Here is a 25125-nt window from a genome sequence, read left to right as displayed (position 1 = left end):
ATTTTGACCCTAAAAAGGCCACCTAGAATTTTCGGGAGCCTTTTCCTGGCTGAAATTTTCGAGAAGGTAAGTTTTTATCCCTATAATTTTCGGATCACTAGACTTTCAGCTACGAAATCCGAACAGATGAAACATTTTTAGGGGATACAAATATGCCTATATCTACCGTTTAGATACTAAAAGACGTTCAACAATGCTATGTTAAGTGGTTTGAACTATATCCTCGTTGGGTGCCCCTGAGTCATCATGTAAACGTGATACGAAATCAAAAAGTCATCCCGGTATGAAACTCGCGCCGGTGCAATGTCTTCTAATGTAAACAACCCCTAACTTTGCGAAAGGCGTACACTTGGCTTTTGACAGTAGTCACATTTCATCAAGAAAACAAAATCTCTGACAGAAGGAATATCTGCTATACTCATCTCTTTAATTTTCACATTTACTAGCCTGCGTAGCTGGCGGGATAAGCGTGGGAGTGCTTATGAAAAAGCTTTATTTAAATTCCAGGATGTCCTTTTTGGGCCTAAAGTTCACTGAGGCATTGTTACTCTACCTGTACATATAAAGACTATACCTGGTTGATGGCCTTTTTTAAGGCGCTTCTCAAGAAACTCCCTCATTCGTCTTATCATAGATCTGTTGCCCTTCGTGTTGTCAACATTGAAGAATGGCCTGATCACATGCTTCTCATATTCCTTACCAGAAATTCCCCGCTGTATCTGTGATGTAATTACGTTAATGTCCTCAACTGGCTTGTCCGCATGTGTCCCAACAATGAAAACTGGAGGCCGAAGGTAAGGCAGGTCTTCTCTTTCGGTGTTGCCAACACATTCTCCGCCTGTTGGTCTGATACCATGAACCGTAACAAGCCATGACAGTAAATTCTCCATGTTTGTTTCACCATTAGGGTTTTCTAAAAAAATATCATGAAGTCCCTGTCTAACACAGGGTTCAGCCAGGGCATCAAGTGGCGTGCTCAGGTTGTGAACAAGAACATACACTCCTCGTGGTGAGAAAAAGACAGGATGGGAAGCATAGTAAAGGTGCTGTCCTGCAAAATCCCATAACTCTAAGGTTACAATGGGATCCCCTCTGTTGTTATCATGGACAGTTTGTTGATCATGTAGAAATAACTGCTTTAAATACTCCGTAGTATATTTGGTAACCTCAGCAGGAACTGTAACTGTAGTTTGATCATCATCATCATCATCATCATCATCATCATCATCACCAGTCACTAGGGAACCCCCACTTTTAACCTGTCTTGTTGAACTGTGTGCTATTGCTTCCTTGGAACAATATTCAGTTTCGTTAACCTACGAATAATTTGTTTGTTTAAACGAGACATGTTTACAATTTTGCCGGGAAGCTCTTGAAGGAATTGAAGAAATAACAGCAGACTGATCATCACAGGGATCCGAAACAACATTTTAAAAATATCTATATTTATTGTGCCCGATACTTCGGTGCTTCGTTTTTTTTTTTAGCCTGGGACCAGGCTCCACAGTGGGGGAAAAGGCAAAAACGGGGTCAAATAGGAAAAAATATAGGCGAGCAAAGTGAGCCCAGCGGTGGTCTGGGGAGGGGGATAGGGCTGCGCCTGGTCCCAGGCTATGGTGTTTTTTTTGACAAAAATACATCGGGCACAAATAATATAAATTTTAAAGGCGATGCGCGAGGAACTGTTCAGGCGGGAAAAACTTCGACTGATGTGTAAGGTAAGCTAAGGTAACAAAGGTCACACAGAAGAACCAATCAGAACGCGACATTTGGTTCGCAACTTTATCATGTCTTGGCAAGATTGTAATTGTGCGGATTCAACAGTCAGAGCAGAGTTGTTCATCCGATTCGTTTCCCCTCATTGGCACTTTGAGATAGCTACAATATATATATTTTTTTCTGTTATACACACAAACTTTATTAAACAATTGACATACATGAAGTCCCTCATCCGCGACATCACAGCACATACATGCATTAAATGCAGTTCAGTCTTCAACATGATTTTGAGACAGGTTTAGGTTTTGAAAGACTACTAACCTTTGCAAGTTTCACGTAGAAGACATTTGAGGCTATCATTTCTTTTTCTCTGGATCCTTGTCTAGATGATGCTCCATTCAACCTCAACGCTGAACCATCACGTGCTATTCCAGGACTTGAAGGAAAGTGTTCCACTGCTAACGACCTTGAAATTTGCTTAGAGGCTTCAGAAGGAAAGAGTTCCAAGGCCAACGACCTTGAAATTTGCTCAGAAACTTCAGACAAAATCGTATTTTTGCTGTCGAAACGCCAGTTTTGAACTCGATTAACATCAATATCACACTTTGAAGGGTCAATTCCTTCAGTGCTTTCTTCTTTTGGGTCAAATGGCACACCCAGCAGTGACTTTTTTAGGCTAGTTTTCCCAGCACGATCCTGACCGATCAGAAAAATGCGACCCCTGTAAACATTTACAAAGCCATCTCTTAGGGTCTTTTGATACATCAGCATTGTACGTTGTCCTTTGAACAGAATTTCTTTTGGAACTTCTGCGACAATATAATAAAATGCAATGCAAATATTATTTAGCAGTTTTAATACAAGTAACAGTTTTAAATGTCAAAGTTTTAAAAGAAAAATTGGCATTTCTTAACTCACGATTTACGAGATTAGAGGTCATTATAGTGTAGAAACGAACTTAGCAGAAACGAGACTTTAAACATCGTGATACTACTTAACTATTAACCCAATTATCATTTCATACCTCCCAACTCAAGCGTACTTGCCACATACCAAGGAACAAAACTGACCAGATAGTGCACACTGAAACTGCATGTGGGAAAGCTATGTGTCAGCCGCGCCAAGCAAATATTTTCTTCGAAGTCGTGACGGAGAAGCTAATTTATAATTTGTTTATTCTTGTTTTGGGAGGAGGTTTTTAAATCTGTTAATTGCGTGCGACAGGAGGGCCCAGCAATCCTAATCTCCAGGTGGCTATTACGCATGCTCCGCGCGTGTGTGACCAGCTTCGTGTGGACTTCAACTAAGAATGAATGGAATTCATCGAAGGCAATCTGTGATCACGCGCGTTCGGACCTTGGCACTTGTAATGGTATCACGCGTGTTTTGATCATCTATCACGTGAAAGTTACGCCAAACACAGCATTTGAGCGGAAACGTTTTGACTTTCGATCGTTTTCGCCCATTGACTATTTTCCAATTGCCCATAATACACTCTGTTTGCCCCCCAATTTTTGCATAACTTATTGTCTTAAAATGATCTTGGGAAAATGCAATACTCCCAGGAGCATTTAAAAACAATGGTTTATGCAGAATTTGGGGGGCAAACAGAGTGTATTATGGGCAATTGGAAAATAGAGAATACTCCGTAACCTTTGGTTATTACTAGTCTAAGGGCCTGTTAAAATGGAGGTGGGGGATCCAAGGTAACCCGCCTGTCCATATAATCACTTATTTTAATTAGATCATGTTTTACATGATATGTGGGGTGACCCGTCACATGTTACCTCACACCTCCATGTAAACAGACCCTAAGTATAAACAACAAATACAAACGGCATTAATCGGAGAGACCATTATATTCGATAGTACAGACAAACGCCTATAACCTTTTCACTAGACATATAAACCAGACAAAAACGCAAAATAATCGCGACAGGCTGAACATTGTAGTTATGGTGAATAAGTAGTCTTGATTCAGTTCTTCTCGGGCAAAAAGCTTGGGGGTGTTCTGCCATATATGGGCTATATAGATGTGTGCCTCTGTGAAGGGTATGGTTTTAAAGCAGTTTACTCCAGGATAGGGTATATAAATCAGAGAGTTTGGGTCTAGAATAGGGTATCATTTTCCAGGAAACTGATCAATTGGTTGAAGATTTTAGTCTAGACTAGGGAAACCGGGAATTGCCGCTCAAAAATATAAAAAAATCAAATTGGTTTTGTTTTGGCTGGACTGTGCTAGTGCCCTCAGTAGTTTTTGGAAAACAGCTACTCTAGGATAGGGGGATTTCGGGCGTTCAGTCTAGTATATGGTAGCAAAATTCACTTTACTAGCTCTTGTAGAGGTTAAGGATCCCAGGGTCCTAGTAGCACATCCCAACCCAAAGCGTTCTAAAGTACTCCCCGGGACAAAAAGCTCTTTGAACAAAGAAATGTCATCTTCTAATACAGCGAGCATAACTGCATTAACCCCTTCCAGTCAAACTTCTAAAAACAACTAACTTTTAGCAATGGCTACGTATTTCCTTTCCCGGCCAAGCTTGACCAAGCTTGTTCGGTCAAGATGGCTAAAAGCTTTGGCATGGTTCTGTTTTGCATTTATATCGACCTGGACTTTATCTCGGTCCATAATGACGCAAAAAGGAACTTGGCTTATCCGGTCATCTTGAACTTGGTCAATAATGCATATGTATTGATTTTCTAACGTATTAATAATGCCCTAACCACCAAGCATCGCTGAAGCATGAGTTTTTAAAGCTAAAACTATTGTATCCTTTCCAAATGTAAACCTGGTGTTACATTACATCACGGACGACCTTCCAATAACCCAAGAGGGCCGTTGTGAAGACGTTTTAATGTATGGTAGTCCACAACTTTACCAAATTTCTACTAAAGGATTTTACATTCACCTGCAATATCTATCCATCTCCCATTATGGGCGAGCTTCATCAGTTTTCTTGTTTCATCATCGTTTAGAGGATTTCCTTGAACACTTAGCCTTCGAAGACAACTCAGCTTGGTGATATCCAATGAAAAGTCGTTTAATTCGTTATTCCTCAAGTCCAGCTCTTGCAGGTTTACCAGTGGTCTTATAAAGTCAAGCTGTGATGACAAGCGATTGTCATTAAGGAACAAGTGGGTCAGGGAAAGTAGAGAACCAATTGCTTCAGGGAGTTTGTATAGCTGATTGTGGCTTAAATCCAACTTGAAAAGCGTGAACAAGCAGAAGGTGCGAGGATCCAATGATTTTATGCCCGGCATTACATTATAAATAAAAAGAAAATACCTCCTTTGGTACGAAAGGTCAATTTCTTGCACCTTTGCTAATCTTGCAAGTGCCTCTCTCCTCCTCAATATGTCCAGCTCATCCACGCCTATGCTAAATGCAGCGGTATTCTCTTCCAACAGAACACGGCTTTGTATCATCAAACCTAGAAAAAGGAAACAAATTGGTGTAAAAAATTACTATAACTAGCAAGTGTTGCAGCCCGTAAAAGATTCTTAATAACTAAAGCGCAACTCATCGAAACACCTCCCTCAACCCCCTAAAAAAAAAAAAAAATGTCGGCAAATCAATCTAAAAAAAATCTCAGTAAAGGCTGCGTATTAGAGAGACCACTGTATACAAGTTCAGGTGGAATAATTGAACAAAGCCTATTCAGTCATCTGAAAATAAATTGAAAGTTCATATTTAAGCACTTCCTTCAACTTTATTGACTCAGAATGAATATTTACCTGAACCTCCAGCTACAATGCAGCACGTCGAGGGTCGACCCAAAAAAAAATTAGAAGGGTTTGTATGGAGTTTTCTGAGTGTAACTGGGCTACGATCTCAGAGACAATTTGCCCCCAAATGCTCATTTTTGGCAAGTAGGCCTCTTGGACATTGTTCTTTCAGAATATCCTGACAAATCCCATAATTTCAGAAATTTCATTTTTATGACGTCACACTTTAGTACTCTATAAATCCTTTATTGACCAAGCTTGTTCGGTCAAGATGGCCGAATATTGGCCTCGTTTTTTGTGTGTTTTTATTGATCGAGACAAAAAGAACTTGGCCAATATCCAACCATCTTGACCTCACGTTTGGTCAATAACGCATGTCTATTAGCACATTCAAGGTAAACGTACCTATTTTGGAGAACAAATTATCCACGTTCATGCCTGTAAATGCTGACACTTCCATGAAAGGGATACCATGCCCCTGGGCAAAACGCTGAGCATCCTTCAGAAAAACAACAAAAGAAGACAGGTATTGCTGCCAAACAGAAGCACAGAGGTCGCACTTTGATTATTTTTTCTCTAATTCTTTGAAAGCAATCCGGGAAAAGAAAAGTTTGGAACAAAAAAATGCCGCGCGAAATTTGGAATATGCCTCAAACAAAATAGGCTGAGTGGCCGCGAGATTAGGTGCGCATAGTCGCCCTTGAGAAAAGTGTCATGCAGTTCTACTTTAGTATGTCTACAAAAAATGTGTACTCTGAACAGATATTTGAAGGACTGAAGATAGCTCCGACATTTACGAAAATTACAATTATTATCGCGAAACGACAAAAATAGGAGTGACCCTATTGGGAGGAATGGTGGACTGACGGAACGATGGAACGGAATGGCGGAATACATGGAATATTCTAAAAGACGGAATATACGGAATATCCTAAAAGACGGAATTTACAGAATATTGTGTATGTTATTAAAACTGACAAAGAAGCAGAGGCAAAGAATGCTCGGTTGTTTTGAAATGTTGAAAATTCAATTTTTGTACTGTCGTTTACTATAGATCTTATGACGGTTTTGAAAGCCATCTTGACAGATGAAGGGTCTTGTCAGGGAATCTAATGTTGGATAATTTTAATAAAATGGTTGTTTTTAAGAAAGAAGAATTGTAAACTTAAGCTTCACAGCAAAGGATTGTACTAACAATTAATGGGGGCCGCACCTGTGCCTAAATTTGTCCGGTCGCTTACTTTAGATTTTCCAGACATTTGTCCTCAATTTTTCCTGGGAAAGTTTAGTTGGCAAGAAGGAAAAAAATTACACAAAACACTGTATATTTCCATGCGGTTGCTTATCCGTCAAGATGGCCTCCAAAACCGTGATTACCGTAACTATTCGATTTAGCGCCCTCCTTCCAACAAGCACCCCCCCTTGCGAATAAGCGCCCCCTTCAAATGTGGTTTTGTTAACAAGCGCCCCTTATAATATAATATGAGTTCATCTTTACAGAAACAGTGGTCTTATGTCCACGTGAGTGCATAAATTCTTCAAACTAATGATCTCTTCTTCAAATTTTGTGGCGATTGCTCCGCTGGTCGTTCTGGCGAGGAATTATGGAAAGAAAGTCGACTAAACGGCGTTTAAACCGGCCGTAGGACACAGAGTGGCTATGAACTAAAGGTAAGGGAGCTTTTGAATCAATGATTTCGAGTGATCATTTTTTTTTTTTTCTTAGCGTTGCAGATTCGAATCACATGCAATAATGCAAGAAATATCGACCTTCGTTATCTTCAGTTCAGTTCAGTTAAGTTTTCAGGGGCACCCAACGGCAATTTTCGGGAAAATATCTGTTCGGAAGACGATTTGAGAACTAGAATTTTCGGAACATTTGTTGTAAAATTTCTTGCTTGCGTGCCTCTCCTAGGATTTTCGAACATCTACAAAATGGTATAATTACCCATTTTAAACGGATATTTACCCTAAAAAAGGTTACCTAGAATTTTCAGGACCCTTTTCCTGGCTGAAATTTTCGAAAAGGTAAGTTTTGATCCCTATAATTTTCGGACCACTAGACTTTCAGCTAGGAAATCCGAACAGATGAAAAGTTTTTAGGGGATAAAAATATGCCTTTATCTACCGTTTAAATACTAAAATACGTTCAACAATGCTATGTAAAGTGGTTTTGAACTATATCCTCGTTGGGTGCCCCTGAGTTTTATTTAGCCAAAAATAAATTACAATACAAGAATACGTATAAGAATTGTAAGTTGGCAAGGGAGCCCAGAAGAAACCAGAAGGTTTATGAAGCCTGGGCTGCCCAGTCACAAAGAAATAAGTAAAGTGAAAATTCGCGGACAGTAGTACATTAACAATACATATAGTAACGAAAAACTAAACAAAGACTAATTTAAGTTAAGAATTCAATAACAGGAGAGAAGAAAGTTTTTAACTCTGGACTGGAAGGAATATAAGGAGGGGGCATCACAAATGAAAGCTTTCAGCTTATTAAAGAAAACAGGACCTTGATAAAAAACAGAAAACTTTCTTATGTTGGTACGGCTGAAAGGAATATAAAATTTATTTGAACTACGTGTGTTCAGGTTCAAGAAAAAAAAAAAAAAAAACACTACGCTATACTCTAAACTAAACCAAAGAAGAAAAAAGTGCACTTTTTGAGGTCTATAAACAGAAGTGTAATCAGTTCCATGGACGTTTAACATGAATATAATTATAACAGCTTAATACCTCATATTTTATCTTTCTGTGCATCCAAAGATCTGCTTTACTTCCTACAAGACCCACAACATGACAGCTCTCACCATGTCTCAGCAACCAGTGCTTTAGTACATGACGCTTTGCCTCATCAAATGAACTTGGGTTTGTTATATCATATACGACAACAACTGCCTCACCAATCACACCTTCATCAAGTTCAACGTCAGGGAAATCGACTGTTTGAGGATCACCATCCCATACAATGAGTCCATGGTTATTGTCGTTGTCCACACATGGAAGTGAAGCCTTTTCCCAAAAAACTAAAGGTAGAAGGAATAAACTGTATGAGTGAAGCAGCAAAATTATGTTAACACAGAAACACTTCATGATTATCTAATAGCTCAGAAAAAGTAGAAAAAAAGCGTCTTACTTTGACTTCCTCCATGGTAATCTTCACCAAATTCTCCTACAAGAAATCTTCGAACTAAGCTGGACTTTCCCACACCTTTGCCACCTGAGAAATCAAAATGAAAAGCAGAGAACGAACAACTGTTACACAACACAATCTTCAGTATCCAGTTTAAGGCTAATAATTAATTTGTTACAGCCTCCATTGAACCGGTCTGTAATTGAGAGCCTATTTTAAATTAACTCTTTAGTTCTGTCTGGAAGAGAGGGACTGACTATTTTTTGTACTCAAAGCAAATTGATTCTTGTAGACATTTTTCTTTTGCAACAGAAAACAGGTATAATAAACACTTCAAACCTCACTTCAATGTTAACCTCACCAAACCAGTTTTTGCACAACATGTCAAAGATATGGAGTTGACCTTGTTTTAATTCAGCCCTTCCTTCTTTATTATGTTAATCCATGTTATATTCTTATGCTAACTTGAATTTTTTTAGCATGATTTTCATAAGAAAAGGAAAGAAGTTTGTATCAAAACAAGGTCAATCTCAGCTTCACCTTCACTGAGAGGCTAGGGTTACTCTTTTCATATTTTTAATATGGTCTATCCTCAAGAACAAAAATGACAAAGTTTATGAGACAGTAGTGTTGTGATAACTCCAGAGAAAAGTCCATAGCGTGTGTACATTACTACCAATGCCCTGCATGCAGCCCTAGCGTGTTCCAGGTGTTCAGATCGTGGAGACAGTGGGAAGAGATGGGAGCAGGAAAAACACATCACACTTACATTTCCGTGTGCCTTTCACTTACGCATCATCCCTGCTCAGCTCTGAGAGCCTGGAACAGACTACACAGCTCTAAGATACATAAAATCTTAATCATGCAGAAATGTCCAAATCTTCAGCAATTAAGAGTTGAAATATCATGAATTTCTGTATCCAGAGTAGGTAAGAAGGCAAACACACCTTTGAGAGAGTCTATTCTTAAACAGCTTTAAAACGCCAACTACACTGCACCTTATGCTTGAACTCACATCTGTGCACCACTATTTTCTATGCTCTTTCTGCATAGTAAAAAAAAACCTTTTGTAATCCTTGAGGGCATTGCTGTGGTTGCATGGACTAATGAAATCAGATGTTTTTATCTTATCACTTGAAAAGGTCTGGCATTGTCTTAAGCAACTCATAGTAAGCATCTGTACTCGCGTGACCAAGAGGAGTGTTTTGCTCTCATGCAAGAACTTCTAGAATTCATCCTTGCCCAACACTTATCGGATTCATCTTCACCCAATAAAACTTACAGGATTTGTACCCTTGGCAATTCCAGACTAAACTGCCTGAAAACCATACCCTTCAAAGCAGCAGATACCTATATAGCCCATATATGGCAGTACCCCCCCCCCCCCCCCCCCCCGAGTATTTGCTGCTTTCACCCATATGCTGCAAGATCATAACTGACAAAAAAACCGTAATGGTCTATACTACCTCGAAATAGGGACACAAGACTGGTATGTGGAGCCATTCAATTCTGTGCCACTTAACGTTAATTTCAAAAAATTAACAGTTAGTTATAAGAAGAGTTCTCTAATCAATTACCAGCCAACAACTCTCAACAAGAACAAAAAAATTAATTTACATACACTAGTTGCATCCTGCAAAAAAAACATTGTGTAGCCCAATTATGTCTTTGCTTACCTTTTATTATCACATTATACCATGGCATCACTGTTGTATAATGGACCCGTTGGTTTTCTCAGCCTGGTATTCCAGTAAAGGATAAACTCTAAGCCAGCTGAAAGTAATGTTTCAGAAGAGAGACACACTTAGAAATCAAAAACAATCATGTATAATAAATAGTGTATTTGTTGAAGGGTGGCTGCAAGACAATAGTTTTCAGCTTTTTCAGCACTTGAAGTGCATGCTTTGATGAATCTGCAATACCTACAAGGTTCATCATTAATTTTCGGTCAACAGTCAACTGAAGGTGAGGAATACACAGATGTAACTAAAACCCTAAACTTACATGTATATTTAAGTAATCAGTGACAAGAATGTCTAAAGAACTTATTGATTTCAAGATAGTCATTATGTTTCTTTTTGTTGTGAGAATGATACAGCTGTAAATAGTCAAAATGCTACATTTCAATACTCTCACTGTTTGAGACAACTGATGCCCCTGGCAAAAAATTCTGTTTGTTAGTTTTAACTTACTAAAATAGTTTGGCCTTTTTAACATTTGGGCCTAAAAAGTGTACCAATTTAGTCAGTCAGAGTTTGAGAACATTCACAGCACAAACTATTCTTAACCCGGGGTGTTAACAGGAGTACTCTCCATTTTCCCTTCCCATCTCCACAAAACTAATGGAATGAAGGGTTTGTCAGTCCTGGCACTACACAAAGATCTTTGTATGAACAGCCAGACAGATGAAATGAATAAAATAAATAAATAAATAAATAAATAACTATTTGCAGGTAGCACATCCACATAGTGGTTCTTCGTCTGATTCCTGGTCGAATTGGAATTTGGAAAGTTGGTTTTTGAGGAGAGGGGAAAACCGGAGTACCCGGAGAAAAACCTCTCGAGGCATTGGGAGATAACCAACAACAAACTCAACCCACATATGGTGTCGACGCCAGGATTTGAACCTGGGCCACATTGGTAGGAGGCGAGTGCTCTCACCACCGCGCCACCCTTGCTCCCTGCTAACGGGCTTGTTTATGTTTAACAAATAACAAAAAGGTGGGTTGACACTGCGAAAGCAGACCTGCCAACCAATGATTAAAGGTAAATTGGGAGACTCATGAAAAAAAATCTGTAGAGTCTACAAACAGTACGTGAAACTCTATTTTTTCCTGATCAAGATTTGTGGGAGGGGCGGGGGGAATAATTAGCATGCAATTAATGAATAAGGCTGAGTAGGATATGAAGAATTAAGCAGAAGGCCGAGGTGGATAACACCCACCTTCGCCTAGTTCCAGCTGTAGTTCTTACTCTTGAAGCGAGTGAAATGTCCACCATTTTTGCTTTCACAACCAAAACAACTCAACCTTGTCTCCAGGTCTTCTCAGTTAACGGTTTATTAACCTGTAGCGGGCTGCATTTTTAACGTCATTTCCCCGTTAAACACAAAATTCTTCCAAATTTGGTGATCAGTAACTGGTTATGGTGAATTATGCATGCGCTTTTAGCCAATCAGAATTAGGGAAATATTTTGAATGAATAATAGGTGTTTATTAAAATATTACCTTGCTTTATGCATAGTTCAATTTTACTTGTTTTTTTTGTAATTTATTATTTTTTATTAATTTTGAAGTTTTCATTTTACAGAGCAAAAGGAAAAACAAACAAACAATAACAAATTTTACTTCTTACCATCCCCCCTGGGCAACCCCCGAGACAAGTCCTGCCCTTTGGGCCTAGGGTGGGGAATTGTTTGAAGCAGTCCTGTCCTGGGGTTAGGGGGTGGGTCAAATAAAAAAATATCTTCTCTTTGATTTTGTGAAGTACTGTTATTTCTCGCGTGGCTTCAAAACGGCTGCAGACTTCAGGACTACATATTTTTAAGGAAAAATGAAGGAATTTGTCAGAAAGTGGTTGCAGAGGAAGAAACTTATCAAAATTAAAGTCTGTATTTAAAGGTATGTTTTAAAATTTGAAACGAATGTGCATATGATCCATACTGTAATGGATTTTATTTTCTGGAAAGGAAGGACAGAAATATTTCTTCAGCTTAGCTTTAAACCTCCTAGCCTGCATAGCAGTCACTTGGAAGTAGCGGGCACAAGAAAGAAAAGGGCGCTACGCAGGCTAGCTTCCTCATCAATACATGAAAATTCAGGCTAAGGACACATACGTACCCCCATGAGAGGGCCTTTATCTCTTCCCTATTCTACTGACTCCCTCATGCGCGAGTGAGATCTCGTCGAGTTCTGCCATATTCTCCCACACTCTGCAGACAGGAGACTAATAACCTGCAAAAAACATCCGTTTCTCCTCGCTCTTCGTCGCTAGGGACGTTTTGCGTGGAGGAACGTCTGCGACTCAGCGACAGAAATTCCATACTGATGACGTAAGATCTGTCCAGAATCCAGTCAGAAGTGCTGATTGGTCGACAGAAGTAGTTACATTGTTTTAGCTATTGATTACAAATGACAGACAAAAGACAAATGGCCACAAAGGTCAAATGTAAACGTGAAGAATCTCTAACAAAACAGTCAATATTTGTGGAATATGGTCTTCTCTAGAAGAAGCATTTGAGTTTTGCCGGAGCTCGTTGGCAGATGAGCACATTACACTTTACCAAAATCAACCAGAAGACACGTAAAATTAGACAAATTTATATTTGGAACCCCATGACTACCGGATTTATTATGTAAACATTGATTTGCGCCATCAGTATGGAATTTCTGTCGCTGAGTCGCCGACGTTCCTCCGCGCGAAACGTTCCCAGCGGCGAAGAGCGAGGAGAAACGGATGTTTTCGCAGGCTAGGAGACTAAGGCCATCCTCTTTTTTTCCTCCTTTTACCATCGTCCGACCGACCCAAATTTTTGGCATTTTCAAAAAAAAAAAAAAAAAGCGACGTAGTTATACCATTTTTCACTTGAAATAATTCTTTTAATCTGAAAAATGAGCATAGTAACAGCATAGAGATACATGAACATTTTTCACAGTATATTGTACATTTTGTTAATCCAAATATGTGAATGTTAACTTTTAACGTTGTCCTGGGGTACCAGGGCCTACTATTCCGAGACTTCTTGTTTGTGTTTTTTTTGCTTTTCAATCCGACCGACCGACCCAATATCAGGAAACGCATTCGACGGTATGGCCTACTACTGCCTGCCTACTGGTATGCAGAACTCTTGGATCGTTTCCCGTAAAAAAGGTGACTCTTCCAGCAGGAAACTACTCTACGAGTTGTTTCTCTTACCTTGAGTAAAATAAAAGTTTCTTCGCTCTTTCCAGCCAAATTACTCCATGATCGCCAGGATCAAGCTCGATATCACTTCCGACTTCCCTCGAGCCTCTTGATCAAAACGAGGTTAAGGCGAAGTCGAGGTTAAGACCAGGCTGCCAAATTCCAGTGCCTGGTCACTCAGCATCATGGCCGCCAATGTTTAAACGTCAAGGAAGCGAACCTTCTGTTCGGTTTTCGCCCTTCTCTTGATTTAAAATGGGATCCTCAAAGAAACACAGAGAAAAAGACAAGGATAGAGACCGAGAAAAGAGGAGAGACAGGGAACGAAAACACCGTGAACGAGATAGTAATAAAGATCGTGACAAAGACTCGGATAAAGAAAGGAGGGGAAGGGAAGACAGAGCAAAAGAGAAGCGAAGTCATCCAGCAGAGGACGATGAAAGAGTAGAGAAGAAAAAGGTTAAAAGAGAAGAGTATGATGACTTATATGAGTATGCTGTGGAGGAATCGACGCGGGATGATCGTAGCAACGGTATGGTTAATTTTGACAAGAACTCGTGTTCAATGTTTAATATGCTTTTGGTGAGAAATATCTGTGCCGTGGCTATTCTAGTTACCAAGCTGTTCTTAAGTGTGTTTTCCAATGTTCTTATCAGATAATGACATGTCGCGAAACCATCAAGAAGGTGGAGAAGTATCACTAAGTATTGAAGAAACAAAGTAAGCCACAAAAAATACTGATGAATGTGTACATTTAAGGGCTGACTATTAGGGACATTAATTATTTTTAACTACTGCAATTTCATTATTGTATTGCAATAGGCCACATGGATATTTTGATAGTATTGGGATAGTGGAGGTACTATTGCAATAGTATCACTGTAGTTTCCTGACATTTCTGTTTTTAATTAATGCTTTATACTTTGTGAAAGGTTTGAACCCATGTTTGGAAACATGCTTTATACTTTATAACTAAGAAGGGGAGGTCATACAGTACAGTTACTACATGTATGCGGCTCAAGAATCAAGGCGCTAAAAGCTACATTCGTGATCCAGACCCCTTCCAGACCTGAATTAATGTAATTGAACGGACCAATCTGTTAATAATAAGGTCTCACCATGCACCAATCAGTAAGGAGCTGTAGCAATTATGAGGGTGACGGCAACAAGAACATCAAAAAAGGAATAGCTTTAGTCAGGAAAACAACAAACCCACATGTGCAGTGCAGGCTCATTTGCCGTCAATGCACACCTACAATGTAAAATTCCCTTAGGTTTTCTCCCTAAAAATTTAATGCCATTGAAATTTTATATACATGCATGTGATATTTCAAGTGTCTGAGTTAAATTAATGGTGACAATGTTTGAGAACATGCAAGTCGTTTTTAACAGTGACATTTTCCCTGCCTGTTGCCATTGTCATTGCTAAAGCACCCTGTAGTAGATCACAGATTGGCAAAAGAGCCCAAAATCTTCAAAATTTTGTAAGAAAAACCCTGCTTGCCCCATTTAGGGTTGGAGAATATTGATATTTTTTTATACAAAAGTAACCTCATTTCTGTGATCTATAGATTCTGTAGTGTTTATGTACAGTTGATTGTTCAAGTATTTTGTCTTGTTTTGAACTGTAACCAAGTTGTGCGGGCGACTAAAGGAGCCCATAATCCTAATCTCCAGGTTGTTATTTTACATGGTTGCATGTCTGTAGCCAGCATTCGTTTGGAATTCCACTAAGAATGAATGGAATACATAAAACGCAAGTTGGTCATGGACGTTTTGACCTTCTACCCTCGTAATCTGATACCATGTATTTTGACCAAAGGTGAAATTCACTTAAAAGTACAGTGTTGGAGCAAAAGCGTTTGACTGCATTTGGACCTCCGATCCCTGTCACCTGCACTCCATAACCTTTGGTTATTTAATACTAGTGCTATATATTCCGGTTCTCTTAAGTTTTACTGTTACTGGGGCATAGAATGTCAATTGTTTCAGTGAGTTTGACATTGTTACAGTATTTACTGGTTTGTTGTATCAACGTGCCACTGTACTGACCAATTTATGGTAATACTTTTCAGTAAATTAAGAATCAAACTTGGACTTAAGCCACTTGAAATCCCTGATTCATCAGCAGACACAGAAGGTAAAGTACATCTCTGCACAATCTATGTTACAGGTCAATTTTGATTTCAGGTTGAAGTTTTTTAACCTACAGAGTAGGTTGATTATCAATTTCCTTTGTCAGCACAGACGTGATCTAATCCTGGCTATTACTGTCTGCGAAGCAACAATAAGATCCTTCAAACCTGATTGGCAAATTGACAATGGCTTTTTGAACAGGCCAATCATTGCACCTACTCAAATCCTGATACACAGGCAAGGGTCTAGAACAAGGATTTCATTCCTGGGCCGAGTTGTTCAAAGCAAGGTTAAGATAACCCAGGGTTTGTGCAAGATTTGAATTCAGTTGTGAAAACTTAAAAAGCATTTCAGTTTTGATTCCTTTTGTCTACAAGTTGTTGATTGGAAGCTTCAAAAATAACAGAGAAAATTATCTGAGAAAATGCTTTTGAACGCAAGAGAAAGAAACTCGGGTTAAATTTAATCCTGGGTTAAGTGCTAATCGTCCTTTGAACAACTGGGCCCTGGCTTGCAGATGGACTTAGCCAGAGATTTAGTTTCATCTGTGGTGCCGAATACTAGTAAGGACCAGCTGCAGATATTGAGAATCAACTTACAACCCTGTAGTTAAAGGAAAATTCAAAGGTCACCTCAAATCAAATTTGACCTGTAGCAAAATACACGATCTTACATCTTCAATTAATTCTGTCAATTTTGTTGCAAGTATAAAGTTATTAAATGCATTTTTCGGCAAAATTTCCAGGAGCGAATGGGTTGATATACCAATAGGTTCAAAAATTAAAAGAACTGGTTAATTTATGCAGTTTTTTCAAGTTCCAGCTCTTTCCAATCATTAACAAAGAAAATAGCAGCAATTAAAAACTGTAAAATTACTGGGTGGCAAAACGTTATTATGAGCTTTGTAAATTTTGTAAGCTTATGCTAATGAGGCAAAAACTGTAAACAAGGATTTGTCTATTGGACCTCACCATCAAAATACGGTCAAACCCCGCTATTTCAAAGTCCCAAGGGAAATGGAAAAAAGTTGGAAATAGCGGGATTTTGAAATAACCGGGGAAGCCTAAAGGGGAAGGGTAAATCCTGAAACCTTTAAAGTCAATTTTTTCTTTCAATCCTACTCATTATCAGGCAAAACCACTTCATCTAAAGAAGATGTTCATGTTCCTGCAGCCAACTTGTCTGACCAGAAAGAAGCTGAAAATGTAAGTTTGTTGTTTTAGTTGAAATAACTTTGCTTACAGTTGTACTATGTGTACACGTACATGTCAGGGGCGGATCTAGTGGGAGGGTGCAGGGGGTGCACACCCCCCCCCTAAGATGACCTGCGGTTTTCTAATACAAGTGGTATTCTACAAAAAAAACTGTGTGGTTTATTGATTTTGAAGTAGAGCAAGAGACGAGTGCACCCCCTCCTAAAAAAAATCCTGGATCCGCCCCTGCATGAAGACTTTCAAAAAGTCCTTCGTCAGATTTTATATGGCGTGGGACGAAGGACTTTTCATCATCATCATCATCATCAACCTTTATTTATACACGAAATCGTATCATTTTACATGGTCTTCCTAGGAATCGTGTTTAAAACTAGACTAAAATACTAAGACTAAAAGACTAAGGAACTATTGACTATAATGTTAAAAATACAAAAACTTACATTATGAATAATAAGAGTTACAATGGGTCATGGTGTATTAGAAAAATCTTTCCCATGAATTGAAGTTTTAAAAACATTTAAACTAGGCAGTTTTCTAATCTCTGAGGGAATCTTGTTCCACAGAACAGATCCTCTGTAGTGTAGGCTCCTTTTTGCAGACTCAGTTTTGGGTCTGGCGACATAATAATTTAACTCAGAATTTCTAAGATTGTGTGAATGTACATTTGAGGTGTTGGTAAAGATCCGCCTCAGATACGATTACGATTCAGATAAGATTATTATGGATTTTCATACTTGATTGGCGCCAATTTTACTGACCCAAAAACGGGTCGGTGCGAATTGACCAATCAGAGTAGCTACCAAGGACCCTTGAAACATGACTTGTGGTTCAAATTCCAACATGGGGTCGATTGCGAGGTGGACTTTAACAGGCCAAACACGACTCAAGCTTGTGATAGTTTTGCTCTAACGAGGATATCTCCCAGCGATTTTGCTCTTTTGTATGAAATGATGGGAGGCTCGTTGTATATTTCTCTCAGTAGTGGTTGCTCTTGAATTAAGTGCCATTTGCTCATAAAAATTTTTTTAAGGTTCTGCAAAGCAGGGTGGTACGTGGTAACGAAAGGCAGAATTTGCTTTCGCACTTCAGTGTTTTTTTTTTTAAACCTGACTTCCGTTCGGTAAGTTTAACCTAAAGAAGACCTAAAGAAGGTCCTTAGCAGGATTTGAACCCAGTACCTTCAGTTTGACCCGACCTCACATAGCCACTACGCCACTCAGGATGGTCACATGATTTAGTGAAAAATCTCAAATTTAATGCCTTTTCCATGGAACTTCCGCTGGCAAACAACCGGGGCAAACGATCAAGCCATAAAAACGACTCGAAGCGATGGGATGAAATTAAGGCTAATTGAAACCAGGCTAGTGACAGTAAAAAACAATGTAAACGCATTTCATGGCAGTGAAAGAACATATGCGATACAAAGCCAACACAACTCCTCCACGAAGTAGGACGCAAAACATTAGCTTATGTTTTCTTATCTCGATTTCCGCTGTTATTTTAAAAAGGTAATGCTCAAACTCACAAAGGCTTTTGAATCGTACTAATTTGAAAGATTCCTGCCTGTCTTAAATTTGGTAAGACCTCTATCCTAACCGTGCTGTAGCGCACGATGCACGCTCGCAGCGAGGAATTTGATGCTACCGAACTTCGGCGAGCGTTTGCTTCTTTGGAAACGATAGATCTTCGCGCTCTCGAGTTCAGACCCGAATAATTACGAAGTGCGTCTACTACGAGTGAGTGAGTGACTCATTTGCATATCTCAGTCCCTGCAATAACTCGTGGTACGCTTGCGCGTACCCACGATTTAAGAAATGTGGAAGGTCTATTGTAGTACCCATAAGTATTAATATAAAAGTTAAGACCCATCCATGTAGGTACATGTTGAACTTTGAGTAAGGCAAATTCTCTAAAATACAACTAAATTCATGATTCCTTCTCTCCCTTTCCCTCCCATTTTCTCCTGTTGAACCCAGACATGACTGAGAGAGTTTGCTTACAGGCTACATGTGTATGACCACTGATTCTCCATGATGAATTTTACGCCTGACATCTTTTGGTTCTGCTTTGTACATTGTGCATTTATTGTGTGGAATTGTCGAAGAGAACTGATAATTACAAGAAGAGTCAAATTATTGATCTTTCCTGCAAAATTCATAGTTTATACATCTTCATGTACATGTTCCCTTTTTGTGTTTCTGCATAATGCAAGAAGAACTAGACACATTCAAGTAAAATCTAATTCTGTATTTTTATGCACTATGACAATAATATTTAGTTTAAAAGAAAGCTGGAAGAAATGAGAGAAAAGAGGAGAATAAACAAGAAACTAGGGTGAGTTTAATAATAGGAATTCAAGAGTAGTTAAATGTCAATCTGTTCAAAAATTACAGGCCCGGGTTGCTCAAAGCATGGTTAGTGCTAACCAGCGTTAAATACCATGGAAACCTGTACATTTTGATACCTCTTAACCAACGGTTAGCGCTAACCAGGCTTCGAGCAACCGGCCCCAGGAGAATAAGTATGTATACACATGTGATTCTCATGTACATGTACATTACATGTAGTTGCACAAAAAATTATGATTGTTTGGTCTCCTTTCTCAATTTCCCTGCTGATTTTAAGAAAACTTTGTCTTATTGTTAGAAGCTTTCATAGTAGAAAGTATTGACATTATTTTATTGATCTGTGAAGAGGGAAAAAAGTCCATTATTGTTGTGGAGGTGAACCTTTGACTTACTATTGCACAATCAATGCTTTACTGTTTGATCTGCACACCAAGGTGTTATAGGTCAAAGCTGAATTGTAGTTAACTGTTGTCTTTTTCTCCTACATAGCTCTAATAATTTAATTATCTGTAAATTAGGGCTAGGACACAAAGGAAATTGATGATCAACCTTAATTGAAAAATTTTAACCTAAAATATTAAATTATGAGCTATAATATAAAATAATTATGCCCAAGACCAGCTGGAAGTACAAAAATTAATGTAGTCCCTGCAAAATCTCTTCATTACAGCTGTAGGTGGAACATGTCCTTGGTTCTTGATCAAATACTTGTACAAAATAGTAAATTAAAATCATTACTACAATCTATACTGTCTCTTTTGTCATTGTTATTAAATTTATCTTGCAAAAAGTTCCATTAAACTGTGGCTGGTATCTTTTCTTGTATAGTAAAGTAAAAAGTCTGGGTGCAGCAGATAGTGATGATGATGATTCTGCTGCTTCTTGGGTGGCCAAGAGCAGGAAGAAGGAGAACGAAAAAAGCCTGGCTGAGAAACGAGTAAGTTACCATCATAGTTCATACAATCTTGAAAAGGTCTTCAATTTTGATAGTCGTCTTAAAAAGCCATTGAATTTGGTTAATTCATTTACATTTGGCAGAGCTAAACATAGTGGCAGTGACAGAATGTAAATACTTCCCATTTTCAGATCCACTGTCAGATCTTGGTAGTGCTTCTGATTGGTTGTGCCACATGGGAAATTTGCTTCAACCAATCAGAAGCACTACCCAGATCTGGGTAGTGACACGTCATCAGTATGGAATTTCTGTGCTCATTTCTCAGATGTCATTTTTCAGGGGAAACAGTGGTGGCGTCATGAAATGGTGGCTGTTTTCTCAGGCTATAGTAAATACGGTAACCCTCTATAAGCCTCTCTTTACTTGGTAGATCAGAGATTAGACCACTCAGTGTCCGGGAATTGATCGGTTTAATCCCTTGTTGTGCATGAATGTAATATTGTTAGCTGTCTTCTCTAGTCTATTGAGCAGTGCTACTCTTTTCAGAGACAAGCAGCAGTATGCACATCATGTTGCAACTTTGCTGAAATAAAATTAATGTAATAATATTATAATTCTATAAGAATAATAATAATATCATTGTGGTCTATAGCTTCTATGAGAGCACCCACTAGCCTTGCCCAGGTTTAACAAGACTGTAGGTAAGAAAGGGTTGTTGACTTTTCAACATAATTAAATAAAATTATTTTTTCTCTTTTAGGCTAAATTACTGGCAGAAATGGATGAGGAGTTTGGGATAAGTGACCTGGTAGAGGAGGAATTTGGATCTCTTGCTAGGCCAACAAGACAAGTAAGGATATTCAGTACAATAATAAATTATTCTTTATAAACAACTCACATTATTATTATTATCATCAAAAGTGTATGTAGAGCGGCAGTTGAGGGCGTACTTGGAAAAAACTTGTCATACGTGATTTCTGATCAAACTGCTCAACTCTCCTTTTATGAATCTCAATGATGTTTACCTGTCATGTATAAATAAGAGAGATCAAGAATTCATTTAGAGCCTATTTTCCTTGCACCTTTTGAACAAATTCATTAGGCTAGTAAGTTCAAATAATTATCTATTCAAATGTTCTTAAAGTATAGCCTGAATGAAAATGCTGACAGCCATCTTTAACACCTTCAGAAGCCTATTTAGGGCTACCGACACCTGTGACGTTTTTAGTTTTGATAAAGATGGCTGTCATTCGTCGAAACTGTCAGCATCATTAGAATTTTTCTTTTGGGCTATGCGTTGAGAACATTGAATACATTTTCTTGCACCTGTAAACCTCATTATTTTTGAAATATGTACATGTACGTGTACACAGAATATGGTTTGAAAGGTTGCACTACATCCTGCTGATTGGGAAAGGACATCGTGAGACCTAGGGGGAGATAGTAAAGTCATCAGAAAGGTGATTGGTGCTATGATAGAAATGAGATGGTGAATTTTAACCCGGGGAAATACTTGAGAAAGATGAAAAATCATCTTTCTCTTGATTGGTGCCTTAAAGGTGTCTGCAATGTAGGATTAGCTGAAAGTTGCATGTCTCTGATTTAACAGAATTCTAGGGTTACAAGAAGTACGCCTTCTGGATTCCATGTCATTAACACAGCAAACCATCCCTTGGGATGGTTTCGCAGCATCACAAATGAGCTGTTGATGGGCTTTAAATGAAACGAATGTATTTGATCACATGAAATTGTATGATATTACACTGTTTGCTCAAGGCTGTGCTCTAAGTAGTAGAGCAACCTGGGCAACCTGCTTTTGGTAACATAGAAATCCCTTTTTTTGTACACTTGATGGGTGCCCTGTGTTCCAAAGGTTCAGAGCTTTTGGCACAATTTTTTCTTAGTAAGAGTACAGCCTTGAATTATCTCTTATGATTTACAGATACAGTGTAATACTATTATTTTTATTTCTAGGCCTACTCTAGTCGTGATCTAAGAGGCTTGAAAGTTGAACACTCACAAGAGCATTTTACGGTGAGTCAATCATTTCAGAAGAGGAGGGCCAAAGTTCATCAATGGCGTGTTTACGAGTGACAGGTTATTTTCAGATTCATAGTAAGAAGCACAGAGAGTGAATGCAGAGCCCAAATACACATATAGTGCACTGTTGCTTTTGCCAGAGTGGTACTCCAGATTTAAAGTAACCAGGATGCTTAAAAAGTTTTGAGGGGTTTGGATCCTTTCATGGAAAGTTTTTTAGGTTTGAAAATTTAGCATGGGATTTTAGGGGTGTTAATTTGTACGGTTAAATTGTAGATCATAGTTTATGAGACAGTTATGTGACCCCAATTACATGACTATTGTACATGTATGACTCTTGCTTTGTCAATACTAGAAAAAAACCAACCTTCTCCTTTTACCATGCATGGCCATGATGATACTCTGAAATGCTAATGTGAAATTTTTTTTCAGGAGGGAAGTTCAGTGATAATGACTCTAAAAGATGCCTGTAAGTTGATGTATTTATATTCTTCAGTACTGTCAATCGTTATAACCTTATAACATTAATTTTACCAGTAACATTAAGATTTAGAGCAATAAAACTGAAAAAATAAAAAATAAACTAATGTCCCAAATTGTAAGAAAAAGTGCCTGTTTTTTAGAAGAGGACATTAATTAAAATATTTATTTTTTCTTCTGTCCATGACCTGGTCATTTTAGCTGTTCTTGATGCTGATGTTGAAGAAACTTTAATTAATGTAAATATTGTGGACAAAGAAAAGGTAAGATTTTTTAGGTTCAGATGGATCTGCAGGTGACCTGCATTTGAGGTCAAGTTTGTGCCATTTTGTACTTTGTATGAGAGAAATTGACTTTTTGGGGGCATTTTCTTTTCTTTCCTCAGGGAAACAAAAACGTAGAGCTTAGAAAAAAGAAGCCTGACTACAGGCCATATGATGAACCAGATATGGATGAATATGGCATGGTAAGATTTCCATGAATTTCCATCTCTTTATTATTATCAATCTTTTTTTATGATTGTCTTCTATATTCCAGCATTATTATCCTTATCATCTTCATCATTATTGTCCTTGTCATCATTATCATCACAACCACCACCACCACCACCACTATAATCATTGTCATTATCATCATCAGTAGCAGCGCCATCAGCTTCATTCTCTCTCATATGCATTTGTATAATTTTTGTTATCACCATCCTAATTTTTATTGTAGTCGTGATTCATAATTACCACCACCTGTTATCCTGATCCTGATTTGTACCGAGTGGTTATGTGACTGAGACAGATGATTCATTGATCTCCTGCTTAAACTAATAGAATTCCATAATAATAACTAACTAATAGAATTCCTGTGTATTGTTAAGTGAAAATTGTGGCTCCTGTGTTATTTGTAGTACTTGAGAATTTTTAAAAATATTTTAAGCGTTTTTCTGTATATTGTAGTGGGGATAACTCCGTAATCTTTTAACTTTTAAATTTTTACCTTTTATAAATTTTAGATTTTAGAGAATTATAAATTCACCATATGATACCATGTATAAACTCATTTTACAATTTTTTTTCGTATTATTTTAGTCTCCCCAATTAGCTTTTATGAGCTAAAGACATCGACACTTAAATGAAGTTATGTTATGTTATATTGTGCTCACTGTAAGGTCAAAGCAAGAGGAGTTTTAGATAAATATGATGAAGAAATCGAAGGAGAACAAAAACAGTCATTTGTCCTAGGTAAGCATGTCTTGCAAAAAGTGAAGAGGTGCTTTTGATTATGCTTGCTGAATGACTTGTGGTGCATTGTCCCTGTAGCTCCATTGTTCACTGTCTATGTTAGGTTTGTTTTCTGAAAATTTCTTGCTGTGTCTTCAGAGTGGTTTTCCGTTTTCATCTTGTGTAGAATTTACTTGTCTACTTGTATTCTGTAGAGTGCTCTGATATCGTATCAACTGAAAGCATGTTGGTCACTTGTTTATCAGTTAGATAATGCAGATGCATCTTAAGAATATCAGTCAATTTTGCCTTTAATTTTTTTTTACAAATTATTGCTCTGTGAGTTAGAACCTATGCCCTGCTGAAACATCATTATTGAGCCTTACGGTAATTTCCAAAAAATGTGGAAACAATATGAGGAAAGGGCTTAGTAGCATATTACTTGTAAATAATATGTGAAACTATGTGACATGGTGAAGAGAGAAAAACAAAAAGGGCTAGAGCAAGAGGACTGATTGTCAGAGAATGACAATCATGTGCCAGGATTTTTAATTTCTGTCTAGTTTGTCCCCGTGTCGCTCAGTCATCAGAAAAACATCTATGATTTTGTGTTATCTCATGCGACAAATGCTGTTGTTTGTAGGTTCGGGAGGAACATATGACACATCAAAAGAAGATGAAGTAAAAAAGGTACGTCGCTCACAGTCAGTTCAAAGTGTCTTTCCTTCTCCACTTAAGAAATGAGAGAGAAACTGGGGCTATTTAATTTTGCAAAGACTTCTGGGACTGTTACCAGGAAGAGTGGAAAACATTGGCCAATAGCTGGCCAGCAAGTCCCCAGTGACAATCCCACAAACAATAGGGAGTTTTGGAATTGAGGACGGCTACTGCAGCGAAAACGTCACTTTTTAAATGAATTAGTGTTTTTCAAACTTTATCGCGTTTATTCCAATTCGCTTGAAAATGTCCAATGTAGGCAAATTTCCCTGGAGTTGATTTCTTGAGGACTGCACTCAAGTTTAAAAAGAGAAAATTACATCCTCCCTAAAATGTGAAATTAGGCAATTTCACGTTGTAGTCGTGCAGCAACGGCAAAGAAAGGTACAAAAAAGCAAGATGCATGTGCAAACTTGTTGTTTTGTTTAATAAACCTATTGCTGTTTTGACATTCTTGTTGCCCTAAAACTCCCTAATATTGTGGGATGCATTTCAGCTCCAGTTCCCATCTTGCTTGTAAAGTGGTGAAAGTATAACCTGTAATATTGCTCTCTTACATCAACCTGCTGTTTGACTGTGTAAAAGTGGCAACCTTCATAATGAC

General features: G+C 38.2%; 2 protein-coding genes across 3 annotated transcripts in view; one reads left to right on the top strand and one right to left on the bottom strand.

The window, feature by feature from the left end:
* LOC140924126 (uncharacterized) overlaps positions 1-8253 on the bottom strand; it is a 21236-nt gene extending 12983 nt beyond the window's left edge. Inside the window, exons 1-5 of the mRNA XM_073374144.1 lie at positions 8182-8253; positions 5851-5944; positions 4629-5150; positions 2041-2528; positions 575-1316 (exon numbers count right to left, since the gene is read on the bottom strand). Of these exons, the coding sequence (XP_073230245.1) occupies positions 575-1316; positions 2041-2528; positions 4629-5150; positions 5851-5944; positions 8182-8205 (1870 nt within the window). The 5' untranslated portion in view covers positions 8206-8253. The remainder of the gene's footprint in view (positions 1-574; positions 1317-2040; positions 2529-4628; positions 5151-5850; positions 5945-8181) is intronic.
* Positions 1-25125, top strand: part of LOC140924127 (U4/U6.U5 tri-snRNP-associated protein 1-like) — a 55852-nt gene that overhangs the window by 14580 nt on the left and 16147 nt on the right. Inside the window, exons 1-13 of one of the 2 annotated variants that reach the window (XM_073374145.1) lie at positions 13658-14012; positions 14137-14200; positions 15556-15620; positions 16748-16821; positions 19109-19164; positions 20007-20115; positions 20834-20923; positions 22048-22107; positions 22546-22582; positions 22795-22856; positions 22979-23059; positions 23753-23825; positions 24448-24494. In XM_073374145.1, coding sequence (XP_073230246.1) covers positions 13736-14012; positions 14137-14200; positions 15556-15620; positions 16748-16821; positions 19109-19164; positions 20007-20115; positions 20834-20923; positions 22048-22107; positions 22546-22582; positions 22795-22856; positions 22979-23059; positions 23753-23825; positions 24448-24494 — 1095 coding nt within the window. In that variant the 5' untranslated portion in view covers positions 13658-13735. Of the gene's footprint in view, positions 1-13657; positions 14013-14136; positions 14201-15555; positions 15621-16747; positions 16822-19108; positions 19165-20006; positions 20116-20833; positions 20924-22047; positions 22108-22545; positions 22583-22794; positions 22857-22978; positions 23060-23752; positions 23826-24447; positions 24495-25125 lie in introns of those variants that run through there. The other variant, XM_073374146.1, reaches the window with a different exon arrangement.

Source organism: Porites lutea, chromosome 14, assembly GCF_958299795.1.
Source record: "Porites lutea chromosome 14, jaPorLute2.1, whole genome shotgun sequence".
Lineage (NCBI taxonomy): Eukaryota > Metazoa > Cnidaria > Anthozoa > Scleractinia > Poritidae > Porites > Porites lutea.
The sequence above is the reverse complement of the archived record's forward strand: the minus strand, read 5'-3'. Positions and strand labels throughout refer to the sequence as shown.